The following is a 12,796-nucleotide window of genomic DNA, read 5'->3' as shown; positions in this document are numbered from 1 at the left end:
TCCTCATCACCTTGCCTGCTTTGTGTCCATACGTTTGTGCCTCTTCACTGTGTGATGACTGGGCCGTTCCAATGGCTGCTTCCCTCTTACACACTCTCTTCTGCGTCCACCAACAGGACCTGTATGGCCAGAGGAACAACGTCCACTCCAACCTGCCTTCTCCTTCTCCAGAGGTGAGCCTTTGTACCAAATTACTATACATGTTGTAGGTACAGCGTTAATGACCATCGGTGTGTTTTTGTGTTGTCTGTGTGATGTCGAATGAGTTCAAATGGCAACACAGGTCAGAATGTGTTCCAAGAAGTGCAGATAAAAACCTGTATTAAAGTGACATTGGCGGTTAGTCATGTCCCATTGGGCTGACACTCCGGTCACGTGACGACTTCTGTGGCTCTTTCAGCCTGAGCTGAACAACGAGGTGTTTGAGGATAAGGTAGAGGGGGACGGAGGACTAGGTGGAGGTCTGGCAGCCCCCGTCTCTCCCCGACCCTCCCTCTCCTCTGACCGTCGGGACTATTTGAGTCTGGCAGCAGTGCCACGCCTCTCCAGAGCCTCAATGGACATGGTTGTAAAGGTACCCCCCCCCCCCCGCCGTGGGTATCTGTAATCGGACTCAGATCAGGCTGCGGTCCCCTTCGCTTTGGTGGTGATGGCAGTGTCTATATCACTGTTACTTACATAGAAAAGGGGCGCCGGTGCTACATTTAGTGTCAGAGGTAGGATCCTGTCAATCAATCATCCTTCTCAGAATGAATTGTGGCTAGTGGTGTTGGGTTGTGATTCAACTGCCTAATTTATCTTTTCCCCACCTACTGCTTGACAATCAATGAATGCTGTGCTGAATATACTGTAAAAACCTCATCTTCAAAACGGATTATTCTCAGTTCAAAATGGTGAAATGTTGGTTTATCTCAAATCTGCATGTTTGGAAATCATTTCTGTGGGATCTTGCATGTGTTCACGTTTAGCACTTCGTTCTGCACGTCAAACCCTGAATGATGTCGTCTTTGGTCACCGTGGCCATTCCAGAGGGCGGTGTGGGTCACGTTGATGACTGTTGCTCTGCCTCCATCCTAACCCTCCTATCCTGATGGTCCCCTCCCCCATAGACTCCATCTCCTGGGGGCAGAGACAGCCCAGAGCAGCGCTCCTTCAGGGACAGACAGAAGTACTTTGAGATCGACATGAAGCAGCAGACGCCTGACAGCAAGCCCAAAGGCCGCGTGTCCCTGGTGGGAGCAGATGACCTGAAGAAGATGAGGGAGGAGGAAGGTTTGTCAGCCAGCCAAATCATACCCTTCACCCACTTCTAGGGGCGGCAGGTAGCCTAGTGGTTAGAGCGTTGGGCCAGTAACCGGAAGGTTGCTAGATCGAATCCCCGAGCTGACAAGGTAAAAATCTGTCGTTCTACCCCTGAACAAGGCAGTTGTCCTAAGCCGCCATTGTAAATAAGAATTTGTTCTTAATAGACTTGCCTAGTTAAATGAAGGTTAAATTGAGATAAAAATATATATAATAATTGTAGGGTTTCACATTTCCAGTAAGTTTCCAGAAATCCTGTTTAGAGGATACTTAATTAGTTGCTTATTCCTTCATAATTCCGTGAATTTATGATTTTTGGGGGGATTTTTGGAAAACCTGGGAATTTGGGGAAAGTTGCTCTAATGTACTCTAATTTTAGTCAGTGTTTCCCCAAAACCAGTCCTTGAGTACAACATTTATGTTGCACCTGATAAGTCCACCTGTTTCAACTCAAGGGCTTGATGATAAATTGAATCAGGTGTGCTTGTTCAGGGCTACAACAAACAATGTGTCCTGTTGGGGGGTACTGGAAGACTGGTGTTGGCGAAACACTGAGGTTTTAATGAATCTCATCCTAATGGAACTCATTCTGCACCACCACCAAACCAGAGAGGAGATTCGAGCAGCGGGCGCGGGAGTACCTGATGGATGACGATGATGAGGAGGAGGACGACCTGGTGAAGCAGATGGGAGTGTTGAAGGCCACGGGCAAGGTGTTGCTGGATGGGGTGGAGTACAAGGTGGAGCCTGTGGCCACGCCCCCCAGGCACTATAACACGCCCCCCAGCTACAGCGCCACGCCCCCTAGCTACTGTGGCAGCTCAGGGTACAGTTTATTCTCTTGTTAGGAAATTAACTTTAAATTAAGATGAATTGATTGCTCATTATAATTATCAGATGTTTGTTTGGAGTAATGGAAGATATATGTGGAGTTTTTTTATTTTAAATTCAGCGTATTAATCTTCCCTTATTTATGGTTGTGCCAATAGGCCCTCGTCAGTGGATGGTAAAGGAGACTCCCAGAGGAATTCCTTAGAGGAGAGCTTCAGGTTAGATCAGCAGCGGCCCAACTCCATGACTGGGTAAGGACAACCTAACACTTCCTGGATTTTAAGCCATATCCGTGCGTGTGTTGATTATCAGCATCATAGTCTCTGCAGTGGGACGCATCTCCCGAACTTGTGTGACACTACCGAGTCTCCTGAAGTGTGTGTGTGAGCAGTGTGTTTTGACATTGTGTGTTCCTCCCTCTCCTCCAGTCTGATCCCAGTGTACCCTGGAGAGTCGGGGGCTCCCATCCGGACGGCCAAGGCAGAGCGGAGGCAACAGGAGCGGCTGAGGATGCAGAGTCCAGAGCTGGCCCCGGCCGGAGACAAGGACCTGTCCCCCGCCGAGAAACGGGCTTTGGAGGCCGAGAAGAGAGCCATGTGGAGGGCAGCAAGGTACACACACACGCTTACACAATCACACACGTCACACACACTCACAAAAGGACATTTTGAATATGTGTGAACAAAAAAGGACATAAATCAATATATTCTAAGTACTGAGCCAAGTAGAAAACATCAGGGGCCAATATTCCTATTTTCCTTCCCAAGCTCTTTTTCTGTGTTTCTACTGTCTTTGCTTTTGTCAAATGTGTTTCTTCTCATTTTTTCCTCATGGAATTGTCAGAGATTCTATCTACTTCTGATTTCCTCCCTCTCACTGTTTTCATCTCTGCTAGACTGGTCTCATTGGTTTTCCCCTGACACACACTCTCCTATTCGTTTCAATGTTTTACCTCCCATCTCTGCTTTTTTTCCTCTCTCTGTGTCCCCTATCCGCCTGTCCCTCTGTGCGTATTCCTGTCCTCCTCCCCCTCTCCCTGTCCCCCCCTCCTCGTTGCGGGAGCAGGCCCTATGGCCTAGAGGAGGATGTTAGGCAGTATGAGCAGGACCTGGCTAAGAGGCTCTACCAGTCGCGAGTGAGGGCGTCTCAGGGCACCGTGCCGCCTCCTCAGCCCCAAAACGCTGCCGCTTCCTCCGCTGCCTCCCAGCTCAGGTCTGCTCACCTCACCCACTGGCCCAGGCCCACACACCAATGTGGGGGTTGTGCTGCTGTGGGGTGCCATGGTTTGGGGGGGGGGGGTTGAGTTTTAGGGGTCTAACTGTGCTTTTCACCGACTGCTTTTGACGTCACCGCTTCTGCACGTCCTGGCTGGCTGCGTCCATTCGCTCAGTCGCTAGCTTTGTCTCTTACTTTGTTTACGTTCTACGTTCTCAATCTCTCTCTCTTTCTTTCCCTCGCTCGTCTCTTGGTTTTAATCCATCTTTTGTCGTACTAACAGTGTGGCTGCAGCAGTCTGTGAGCTGGGGGCCTGTCTAGGTAGTCTTTCTCCTGGATGCTGTCTGTCATGCTAGTCTTGATACTGTAGTCTTATTAACGAGCATTTCTGGGTTGAGTGAGCCACAGCCGGCCAGGACAAGGAGCACCCAACAGCTGGTGTTGTCTGATTGTCCTCCCCACTCCATTAGAGCACCGTGCCTTAGTATCCTCTCGCTCTCCCTCACTTCTGGCTCTCTCACTTCTATCGCTCTTTTCTCTTTCACTTCTCTCTCTCCCCTCTTCTCATTCATTCTCTCACTTTCTCTCCCTCTCGCCTGTCCATCTCTCTATCTGATGGGGTCCTCTCTCTCTCTCTCTCCAACAGGATGAAGTCTCTGGAGCAGGATGCTCTGAAGGCTCAGATGGTCATCGCTAAGTCTCGGGAGGGAAAGAAGCGTGGCACACTAGACCAGCTGGCCGAGTCACCCTCGCCCGCCCCCACGCCATCCCCCACCCCTCTGGAAGGTACGTCAGTGGCTGTCTCATGTATTGTCACACAGCTCAGCCCCTACATTAATTCACTCTCACTCAATGTCTGTATCCCAAATGGCACCCTACTTTTGACCAGAGTCTTATGGTTTGCTATATAGGGAATAGGGTACCGTTTGGGACAATCGCTCACTCAATACCGCGCCTCAATCATCGACTGGATTCAGACTAATAGTGTCCTAACCCACCTCGTTTTTCTGTCTTGTACAGATTTCAGTCCCAGAGGAGTGACGTCACCAGGCAGACTGGTAAGGATCGAATTATCTCCTGCTTTTTTGTTTTCGTAGAGATGTCTCTACTGACCTATTTCAATCTAGGGTCTTGTTGCTTGGACAACCAGAGCTCATTTTAACTGAGAATAACAATGTAACAGTCTAACTTTTGCCTTCCTTATCTTTTAAGTAGCTGTTCCGGTGAGAGATGTTCCACCATCAAAAGTGTGTTTATTTGTAGACAGAAAAGTTATTGTTAATGGGCTTTAAGGCGCATTGACATTTTTCTCCACCATTATACACAATCATCACTACAGCCAATCAAATGCCAGGATCATCACCACAGCCAATCACATCCCTCTCCCTCCATAAGCCACACTGGACTGTAGTATGAGTCATCCATCCACCTCCTGCTGCCTCCTCTCTCTTCTTCACTTTCCCTCTTCCCTTTTACCCATCCCTGTCCCTCCTTCACTCTCTCCCTCTTTCCTGACCTCTTCCTCATTCCTTTCTGCTGTCCTTCTAGTCCCTGTCGGAAAAGAAGTTTGACTACCGACAGTTTGCTGCCATTCCTTCTTCCAAACCCGTATACGACATCCAGGTATTGCCTGCATGCTGAGCTCCCAGGCCCCAGCCCTCCCCTTGGCTTTCCCTGCTGCCTCCGCCCCAGTCCCCCTTTTCTCCCCTCTAGTCCTCCAGTAATCAGACCTTACAGGGCTGGTGGTGCCACTGCTTCTACAGCGGCCGCCATTTTGGCTCTCCACCTGATTAGATTTTTCCCCCTGCTCTGCTGCTCCATTTGGGGCATGTGGCTTGCTAGTTGTTACCTCTGATTTAGTTGATGAATAGATCTTGGAAAAATCATGCTAATACACTAATACACAAGTAAGCTACTGACCATGTAATGAAATCAGGCCCTGGGTTTCCTATCAGGATGACCTCTCACCTCCACTTAAAGCTTTCCCTCATCCCTGTTCTCCCACTCACCATCCAACACTCACCAACCAATCCCTTTACCCAACTAACCAACCAGCTTTCACCCAGCAACATCAACACTCACCAACCAGTGATTTTAGCCCCACTATACAGCCACCAATCAGAAACTGCCCAGATACTGCATCTCTCCCTCCTTCTCAGCCACTCTCGCTCTCCCTCTCTCCATGGCTGAGGCTGAGCCCTCTCTGTCCTGGTTCCTACTTACGTCTCCCAGTACCAGGCAGACCTAACAACACAGCATCCTCCATTTGGGATCTTCTGTCATGCTCTTGACTCCTGGTGCATACAATTTTCCAGTCTGTCACTTAACCTAACCAGCATATTGGCGATGGGAACATCCTAGGCTAAACAGAATGTCTCCCTAAGCTTGGATCTCAGCCTGCATGGGGAGGAGTCTACAGGGGAAGCAGGGGGTTCCATTGGGGCCAGGGAGACTTGTTTCTCAGTTGTTGTGGTGGGTTCTGGTCCAGTATTTTGTAGTTGTCTGTACTGCTATCAGTCTTTATTTCCTGAGTTGGGGGGGGCTATGGCATCTTCTGGAATGTTATTTTGTATGGTATCTGTGGATTAAATGTTTTATCAATCAGTCTTCCACACTGAAAGGCCACCAAATATTCCTCCGCTGCTCCCGTTGTAATTTGGCCTTAGCGTTCTATATTTAACATGCTGTTCTTAACTAATGAAAACCAAATGAAATGTGTCACCCGCTTGGTAAACAACAGTGAAATGCTTACTTACGGGTCCTTTTCCAACAATGCAGAGAGGAGAGAAAAAATATTACATAGAAATAATGACACGAGGAATAACTAGTAAAAATAACATGGCTATATACTCGAATAGTTCCACCATTTAATCATTTGATGTTCTTGAAGCCAGCTTTCCTAGTCTTGATGTGCCTCGTGACCGAAATCCAGTAGAACTAAAGAGGCCAATAGGCTGCACTGATACTGATATGCTGCCCACTAATTCAGGGGGACACTGGAATGTGCAGAACTTCTCTGGAATATGGTTACTGAGCTGCTATTTGGTGGGCTTTAACAATGTGTGTTGACCTCGGTGTACGTGTGCACTCTGTATGGCTGCGTTCTGATTCTCCACCCTTGTCCCAAAGAGTGCACCTTCACATTCCCTATGATGGAATTAAAGGTTAAATCAGGGAGTGTGGAAGTGCTGAAGTGTTGAGACTCAGGACGCATGTAGGAGTGTGGAATTCACACCAAGATGGGCTACTGTGTGTGCTTAGTCCAGATACCTGTGTAGTGGGCTGGGCTGTGACTTTCTCTGCTGCATTGGTGACTGTGGTTCTGCTCAGTGTCTTGTAATGGTTCCTTGCCTGTGAACAGCTGCTCTCTGTGCTGTACCTGGGTGATGGAACAACCCCCGGAACTGATGGACTAACACAACCGTACCTTTTTAACTTCCTGATTCCTAACATCAGCCTGACCAGACTGCGGTGGCTGTGGGCAGGTGGAACCTACCTACCTTCTCCCCCCCTTGCTGCCAAAGTGACTGCCTGGGTCAAGACCCACCCACTGCCAGTCCCCTAACCCAACTTGGTGAAGGTGTTCCTGGGATAAAAGGTGGCCACATTCCCTGGTCTTCATCCACTCACACTCTCTCTGTGTCCTTCTCTTGCAGTCCCCTGACATGGTCGACGACTTTCAGTTCATTGACGACGGCTCCAGTAACCCCGGTGAGTGTCAGTTGGTCAGGGTCTACAAAACCTCTTGATAACCACAGCATGTCAGGTCCAGCATCTCTGTTGGTAAATAGGGTACTTTAATTAGGATTAAGCCCAAGAGCTGCAAAATTCCATTAACTTTCCCTAAATGGCCAGGTTTACCAGAAATCCTGGTTGGATGATTCCCAGATTTCCTGGGGAAATGACCAGAATTTTGCAGCCCTAGCCCATATAATGTACAGTATGTTATCCTGATCACTTTTATCTCTTTGATTCAGGTGACTTCCAGGGATAAGAAACTCCTATTGGTAGGATTCACACACTGCGTGTTTCAGTATGTGTGTGTGTGTGTGTGTGTGTGTGTGTGAGCACTTTGGCCTGAGTTTGTGTGAACTGCTGTGCGTTAATGTGTCGTGTAGTAGGACCATTCGCTCTCTTGCTCGTGTGTGGCAGGGAATGGTTTTGTCCTGATATTGCTGTAGCCTTTGTAATAGTGTCTGTCGTTGTGGAGGCTACAACCGCATCAGGGCATGGGTTTTCTTTACCATTGATGGCTTCTCCCGCTTACCCATTCCTCAGGTATCAACCAGCTACTGTAGCTAGGTCCTTCAAAACATGCTACAGTACTGTACATATTGTTTGCTGTGTTAAACTCACAGTACTGCTGATCCAGATCCTGCATGAACTCAAATTTACTAAACCAAAGACTTAAAGGTGAAGTTGAGTATTTTGCAGCTTCATTTTAGATGGTTCCTCACCTTGAAAGTAGTCTATGGGCCAAGATAAACTAATCCATGGTTCCGTATTCTTTAAAAAGCCTACTACAAACTTAAGCAGACTTTAGCCACTGCTAGCTACTTTCAGGGTGAGGAACCGTCTAACATTAAGTTGGTAAAATACTACACTTCTCCTTCAAGACATTGAGCGTCCAATTATTTCTAATACATTTTCCTTCATTCAACTTTTTTGCTATTTCTACTTCCAAATGGGACTGTTTGGTTTGCAGCTGCTGGTGTTGTTGGGATAAGGTTACTGTGTCTGTTCAGGACCAAGCCTCTCCTTTCCCCCCACTCAGCCCCCTGCCTATTAGGAACTGTATCGCTGGTGTTGCTGGGCAGACTAGCCACGCTTTCTCTCCCTCTCCTCTCTCTCAAAGCAGAGCTTGCTCTTACTGGCCACAGCTCTGGCATTGGGGGAAACTGTTGTCTGTATGATTCACTGAAAGGTGAAGCTAGATTTAGTCTCCAGTGTGTTATGTTGATATTGGTTTCTCTGTGCCCGCCAGTGCCCGCTGAGGTGCCCACTGCCACCTCAACGCTGGAGGAGATGGCCCTCTACAGAAACAAGCGCAAGCTGAGGCAGGGCCGCCGCAGCCTGGAGACCGCCGTGCCCACATAACACCTCACACACACCTACCGCAGGAGACTCGGGTGTGATACACACACACACACACACAGAGGTGGCGCTGGGTCACTATACACTACACACACACACACACACACACAAGTTTGGGAGATGCGTCCCATGTAACCACTGCAGAGACTATGATGCTGATAATCAACAAACACACATATACCATGTCATGTCCTGCGTGCCAGTCTTGCCTTGACAGTCTGAGGATGAGTTGGCATGAACACAAGGCCCAACGTTCCCGATACCAGGGAGGAGGAGGGCCTGTGAGGCTAGCATTACGTTTCAGTTTTCCTTTTTATTTGGGTTATTTTTCTTCAGTTTGCGTTTTAGAAGCTGAATTATATTAACAGGCGACTTATGTTTTTATTTTTGCGCCTCTGATTTTTTGCCGTTTTAAAAGAAAAATGTGTTCTGGAAGAGCAATGGGGGGGGGGGAAATGAAATGTGTAGCTGTAATACTAACTTTTCAGATGCTATTTTGGAGGTTTTCAGTGAATAGATTGTGAAATGTCAGGGTTTTTAGCGGGCTTTAGGGAGGGGGAGTGTATATATTGTAGGAGGTGGGAACATACTGCTACCTTCACTGCCACGTGTGCAATGCATTTTAAACACTACGTACATATCTCGATTGCACTGCCGCACTGCTTAGAAAACATTTTAATCTTTTTAAATAATTTATTTTGCTTGTGTTTTATTACTCTAATCTAAACCCTCCCCTGTAATACATTGTTGTTAATCCCTGTACAACCAAACAATGGTGTGGTGCATAGCTTTTTATTTATCCCTAATGACATCAAAGCATATGATATCATATTCATATTATTCATAATAATCTTATGAGGCAACCGCCATTCTTTTTTTCACATTTTTTTTTTCCATCCTCAACCTGCTTTTTTGGGGGGGACAATGAATACATTTGTTTTCACTTTGTTGCTGCACCGGTCTAAACCAGGTTCTGACTGATGAAACGTCCCTAATGTGGCATGGTACATGTACAGGCTGTCACATACTCTTGTAGGGAAACTGATCTCAGTACAGTTTGTGATATCAGTGGACCAGAGTAAAGGAGCTCCAACTGTCCTAGACCAGGTTTATGAGAGTTTGTCAGAATCCCATTCTAGAGAATGTAACTACACTGGAGAGACCAGCAGACATGCATATATTGACAGAAATCTGATGAGCCTCTAGTCCTAATTCAAAATGGCTGTCAATTTGTGAACATAAACTCAGTTTCAGCTTCATCTCCATTGACATTATACGGTACTTTCCCAGCCCTTTTTGGGAACATAATTTGTCAATGTGAATCTCACTCATATCTTTCATATCTGGATGGTATTCCAGATTTGGCAGGTGAAGGTAGCAGGTGTTTGCTTATTTTTGTATCTGTCTTTGGTTAATTTAAATCTGACGCCACTGAAAATCCTTTATCATTGTGTGAATAATGTACAAAATACTAAAAGGAAAGCAAAACTTAACGGTTGGAACTGAGCCAGTCTACTAAGCCACGACCAAGCAAGTGTCTGGACTGGGGAGCTCTCTCTCTCACTCTTGCTCTTGCTCGCTCTCTCACTCTTGCTCTCTCTCTCTCGCTCTCTTTTTCTCTCGCTCTCTCTGCATGTATATTGGCTTTACTGTGAGAACCTGTAGAGGCAGAAAACATTTTGTTAATCCCTCTTGAAATCTCATTCGACCATCATTCTCAATCTGTCTTTCCTCTGCTTTACCTGCTGCTGTCAGTGGATGTTATCTGATTGCAGCATTGTTGGAGAAGTGCATTTTAATCATAGCTTTCTGTGTAGCTCTCCCTGACTGAAATTCAGTTAGGTTGATAACATTTGCAATTGGCTGATTTTCTTAGTAGGTAAAACTTTCCAGACAATGGGATTCACTACATTTTTAAGGCAGAACTGTTTGATCTTTTTTTGGTTACTCTCTTCTTGAATTCTCTTGGGGCTGTTGTTTTTCCAAATGGGTCAGAGGAGAAGGGCAGAAGTGCTGGGGTCAAGAGTTAGAGCTCATCCAAGACTGTAACTAGTGAATTTGTACAACCAAAGAAGTCTATTTTGTCGTTCAGGAACAATAAAATTTACTTTTCATTTAACAAGCTGATTCATTGCATTGTGTCTTTGTATTCTAGAATCTAGATTCATATTGTAATGACCCGGCTGGGTCATAAACGGAAAAGAGACGGACTCTAGGTGTGCAGGTCAGAACACAGGTTTATTCCTAAACTGGGCTATTGTTCCGGCCCACAGCCCACGCCGCTAAATGCCGAACATACACAATGTTACCCTGTCGAGTTAAGGGTCACTCTCATAGGAACAGATCAAGGCCCCGAACAGAAAAGAAAGAAAGATGAGACAGTAATCCCCATTTATGCATTTCCAAATCCCGCGGGATTACCCATCATACCCCCCCAACCTTTCCATCTGTCCTGACATATTTAACCCCTGCTAGTCGCCATGAGAACCATAACACACCCACAAACACAGAACACAATACCGGGTCGTTACAATATGTTTGTAATCTGTCCAAACTGATGAGGAATCCGACACAATTTGCAGTGAACCTATTTCTCACGCAGTCAAGGGGCTCGTTTAAATCCATAGCGATTGACATTTTAAAGGCAATGTTACCGCGTTCGCAGAGTCTGCATTCACGGTAAACGCTACATATGGTCGGCTCAATTGGAAATTACCTTTTCAGCCTGTGGTGCCTGGCTTTAACACATTTTTGCATTACGTTTTTGGTATTTGTCGATTTAATATTAGTGTTTTCCAAAAGTTTACATATGTCAACTTGATAAATGCATATTTTCTTTTGTTTTCATACTACCGTCACACTTGTGTTTTTAATCACTTAAATTGACGGACAATACTTGCAAATAATTGCAAATCTCACTACATTGAATCACGCATATTTGAGAACGTCAACCTTTTTTAATGCAGTAATTTAGGGCTTTATGTAAAGGCAATTTCCTATTGAGCTGACATCTGCAGCGTTTACCGTGAAAGCACTGCTAACATGGGAACATTTACCTTACATTCAATCACGCTGAATCTCCGCCAATACGGGATTGCATAGAGCCCTTGCTTTGAAGAGATAGCCTACTTGTCTTTAACTGCCATTTCTTGAAAGTCACTCTTCCCACACACCAACTTATTTTTCTCAGCTTCAGAAGCATCTTCATTCATCAAATTTGGTGTGGTTATCCTTAGATATATATTCTCCAGATACAAAGGGTATTGTCCACATTTCATTCTAGATGAGACCCCCCCCCCTCCCCCCAATAAAGCATTCATGCACTCACTGCTCTGTCCTGGAGCATCTTAACAAAAAAATATATTTAGGCTGACTTCAGTGTGCAGGATAAGCAAATATTAACATAGTTAATAAGAGCACCTAATCTGAATGTTTTATACAAAAAAGCCATGTGTACGTGTAACAGTATAACTTTAAACCGTCCCCTCGCCCCGACACGGGCGCGAACCAGGGACCCTCTGCACACATCAACAACTGACACCCACGAAGCGTCGTTACCCATCGCTCCACAAAAGCCGCGGCCCTTGCAGAGCAAGGGGAAACCCTACTTAAGTCTCAGAGCAAGTGACGTAACTGATTGAAACGCTACTAGCGCGTACCCGCTAACTAGCTAGCCATTTCACATCCGTTACATACGTTCAACTTGTAAAAGTTGATTGTGACATGATTGAGGAGAGAACCCTATTAGGGTGTGGTGCCTAGCTTTGAATGTCAACCGCGCTACAATGCAGATCACCTGTGGAAAGGGTTTAATCAAATATCTTGTCAGTATATCCATCATACGTCTCTCCGCCTTAACAATGGGAGTCGTTGTCCACAGCGCATACATTTTTTGTTGACCAAATTCGACACTCGTTCAAGAACTCCTTGCTTGGTAGGTGAAACAAAGACGCCACCTGCTGGAGGGAGAGATTTTCTGCAGAGCCTCTTTCTCTCTGTTTGAATCAAGCCCAAGGTTTCCTTATTTGATCTTGTTCTAAAGGCATCACAAATATAATTGGTTGAATGTTCAGAATCCAGGTGTGGGTGTCTTCTAATTAGCTAAATTAGTGGGTGGAGCCAAAACTGGGGGGGGGGGGGATCACAGAATTTGCAGGTGTAAAACATGGGTTGTGATGCGGCAGGTTGCTAGTTCGATTGCCCAACTTTTTGTTTTTTGTTTCCTAACAACAGTTTTCAAGTTGAGTAAGCTAGAAAGCAACAGGTGAGACTAAACAGGAGAAAAGGCTGGACAAATGTCCTCTAATGGCACAGGGTGTAATATGATGGTAGCCATGCAGCAAGACCTTGGTTT

The 12,796-nt window shown here is 46.1% G+C and overlaps 1 protein-coding gene across 15 annotated transcripts in view; it reads left to right on the top strand.

Annotated features, from left to right (window-relative positions):
* LOC139531912 (protein scribble homolog) overlaps window positions 1-10,569 on the top strand; it is a 107,590-nt gene extending 97,021 nt beyond the window's left edge. For 6 of the 15 annotated variants that reach the window (XM_071328875.1, XM_071328864.1, XM_071328863.1 and 3 more), the window contains 12 exons: window positions 117-173; window positions 401-574; window positions 1,110-1,272; window positions 1,912-2,128; window positions 2,292-2,384; window positions 2,562-2,744; window positions 3,199-3,345; window positions 3,995-4,134; window positions 4,369-4,406; window positions 4,897-4,971; window positions 7,005-7,059; window positions 8,333-10,569. In XM_071328875.1, coding sequence (XP_071184976.1) covers window positions 117-173; window positions 401-574; window positions 1,110-1,272; window positions 1,912-2,128; window positions 2,292-2,384; window positions 2,562-2,744; window positions 3,199-3,345; window positions 3,995-4,134; window positions 4,369-4,406; window positions 4,897-4,971; window positions 7,005-7,059; window positions 8,333-8,445 — 1,455 coding nt within the window. In that variant the 3' untranslated portion in view covers window positions 8,446-10,569. Of the gene's footprint in view, window positions 1-116; window positions 174-400; window positions 575-1,109; window positions 1,273-1,911; window positions 2,129-2,291; window positions 2,385-2,561; window positions 2,745-3,198; window positions 3,346-3,994; window positions 4,135-4,368; window positions 4,407-4,896; window positions 4,972-7,004; window positions 7,060-7,325; window positions 7,356-8,332 lie in introns of all 15 variants that reach the window. The other 9 variants (XM_071328871.1, XM_071328873.1, XM_071328876.1 and 6 more) reach the window with 7 other exon arrangements.
* The last annotated feature ends 2,227 nt before the right edge of the window (window positions 10,570-12,796 follow it).

The sequence above is a fragment of the Salvelinus alpinus genome, chromosome 10 (genome assembly GCF_045679555.1).
Source record: "Salvelinus alpinus chromosome 10, SLU_Salpinus.1, whole genome shotgun sequence".
Classification (NCBI taxonomy): Eukaryota; Metazoa; Chordata; class Actinopteri; order Salmoniformes; family Salmonidae; genus Salvelinus; species Salvelinus alpinus.
Note: the sequence above shows the minus strand (reverse complement) of the source record. Positions and strands in the feature narration are given on the sequence as shown.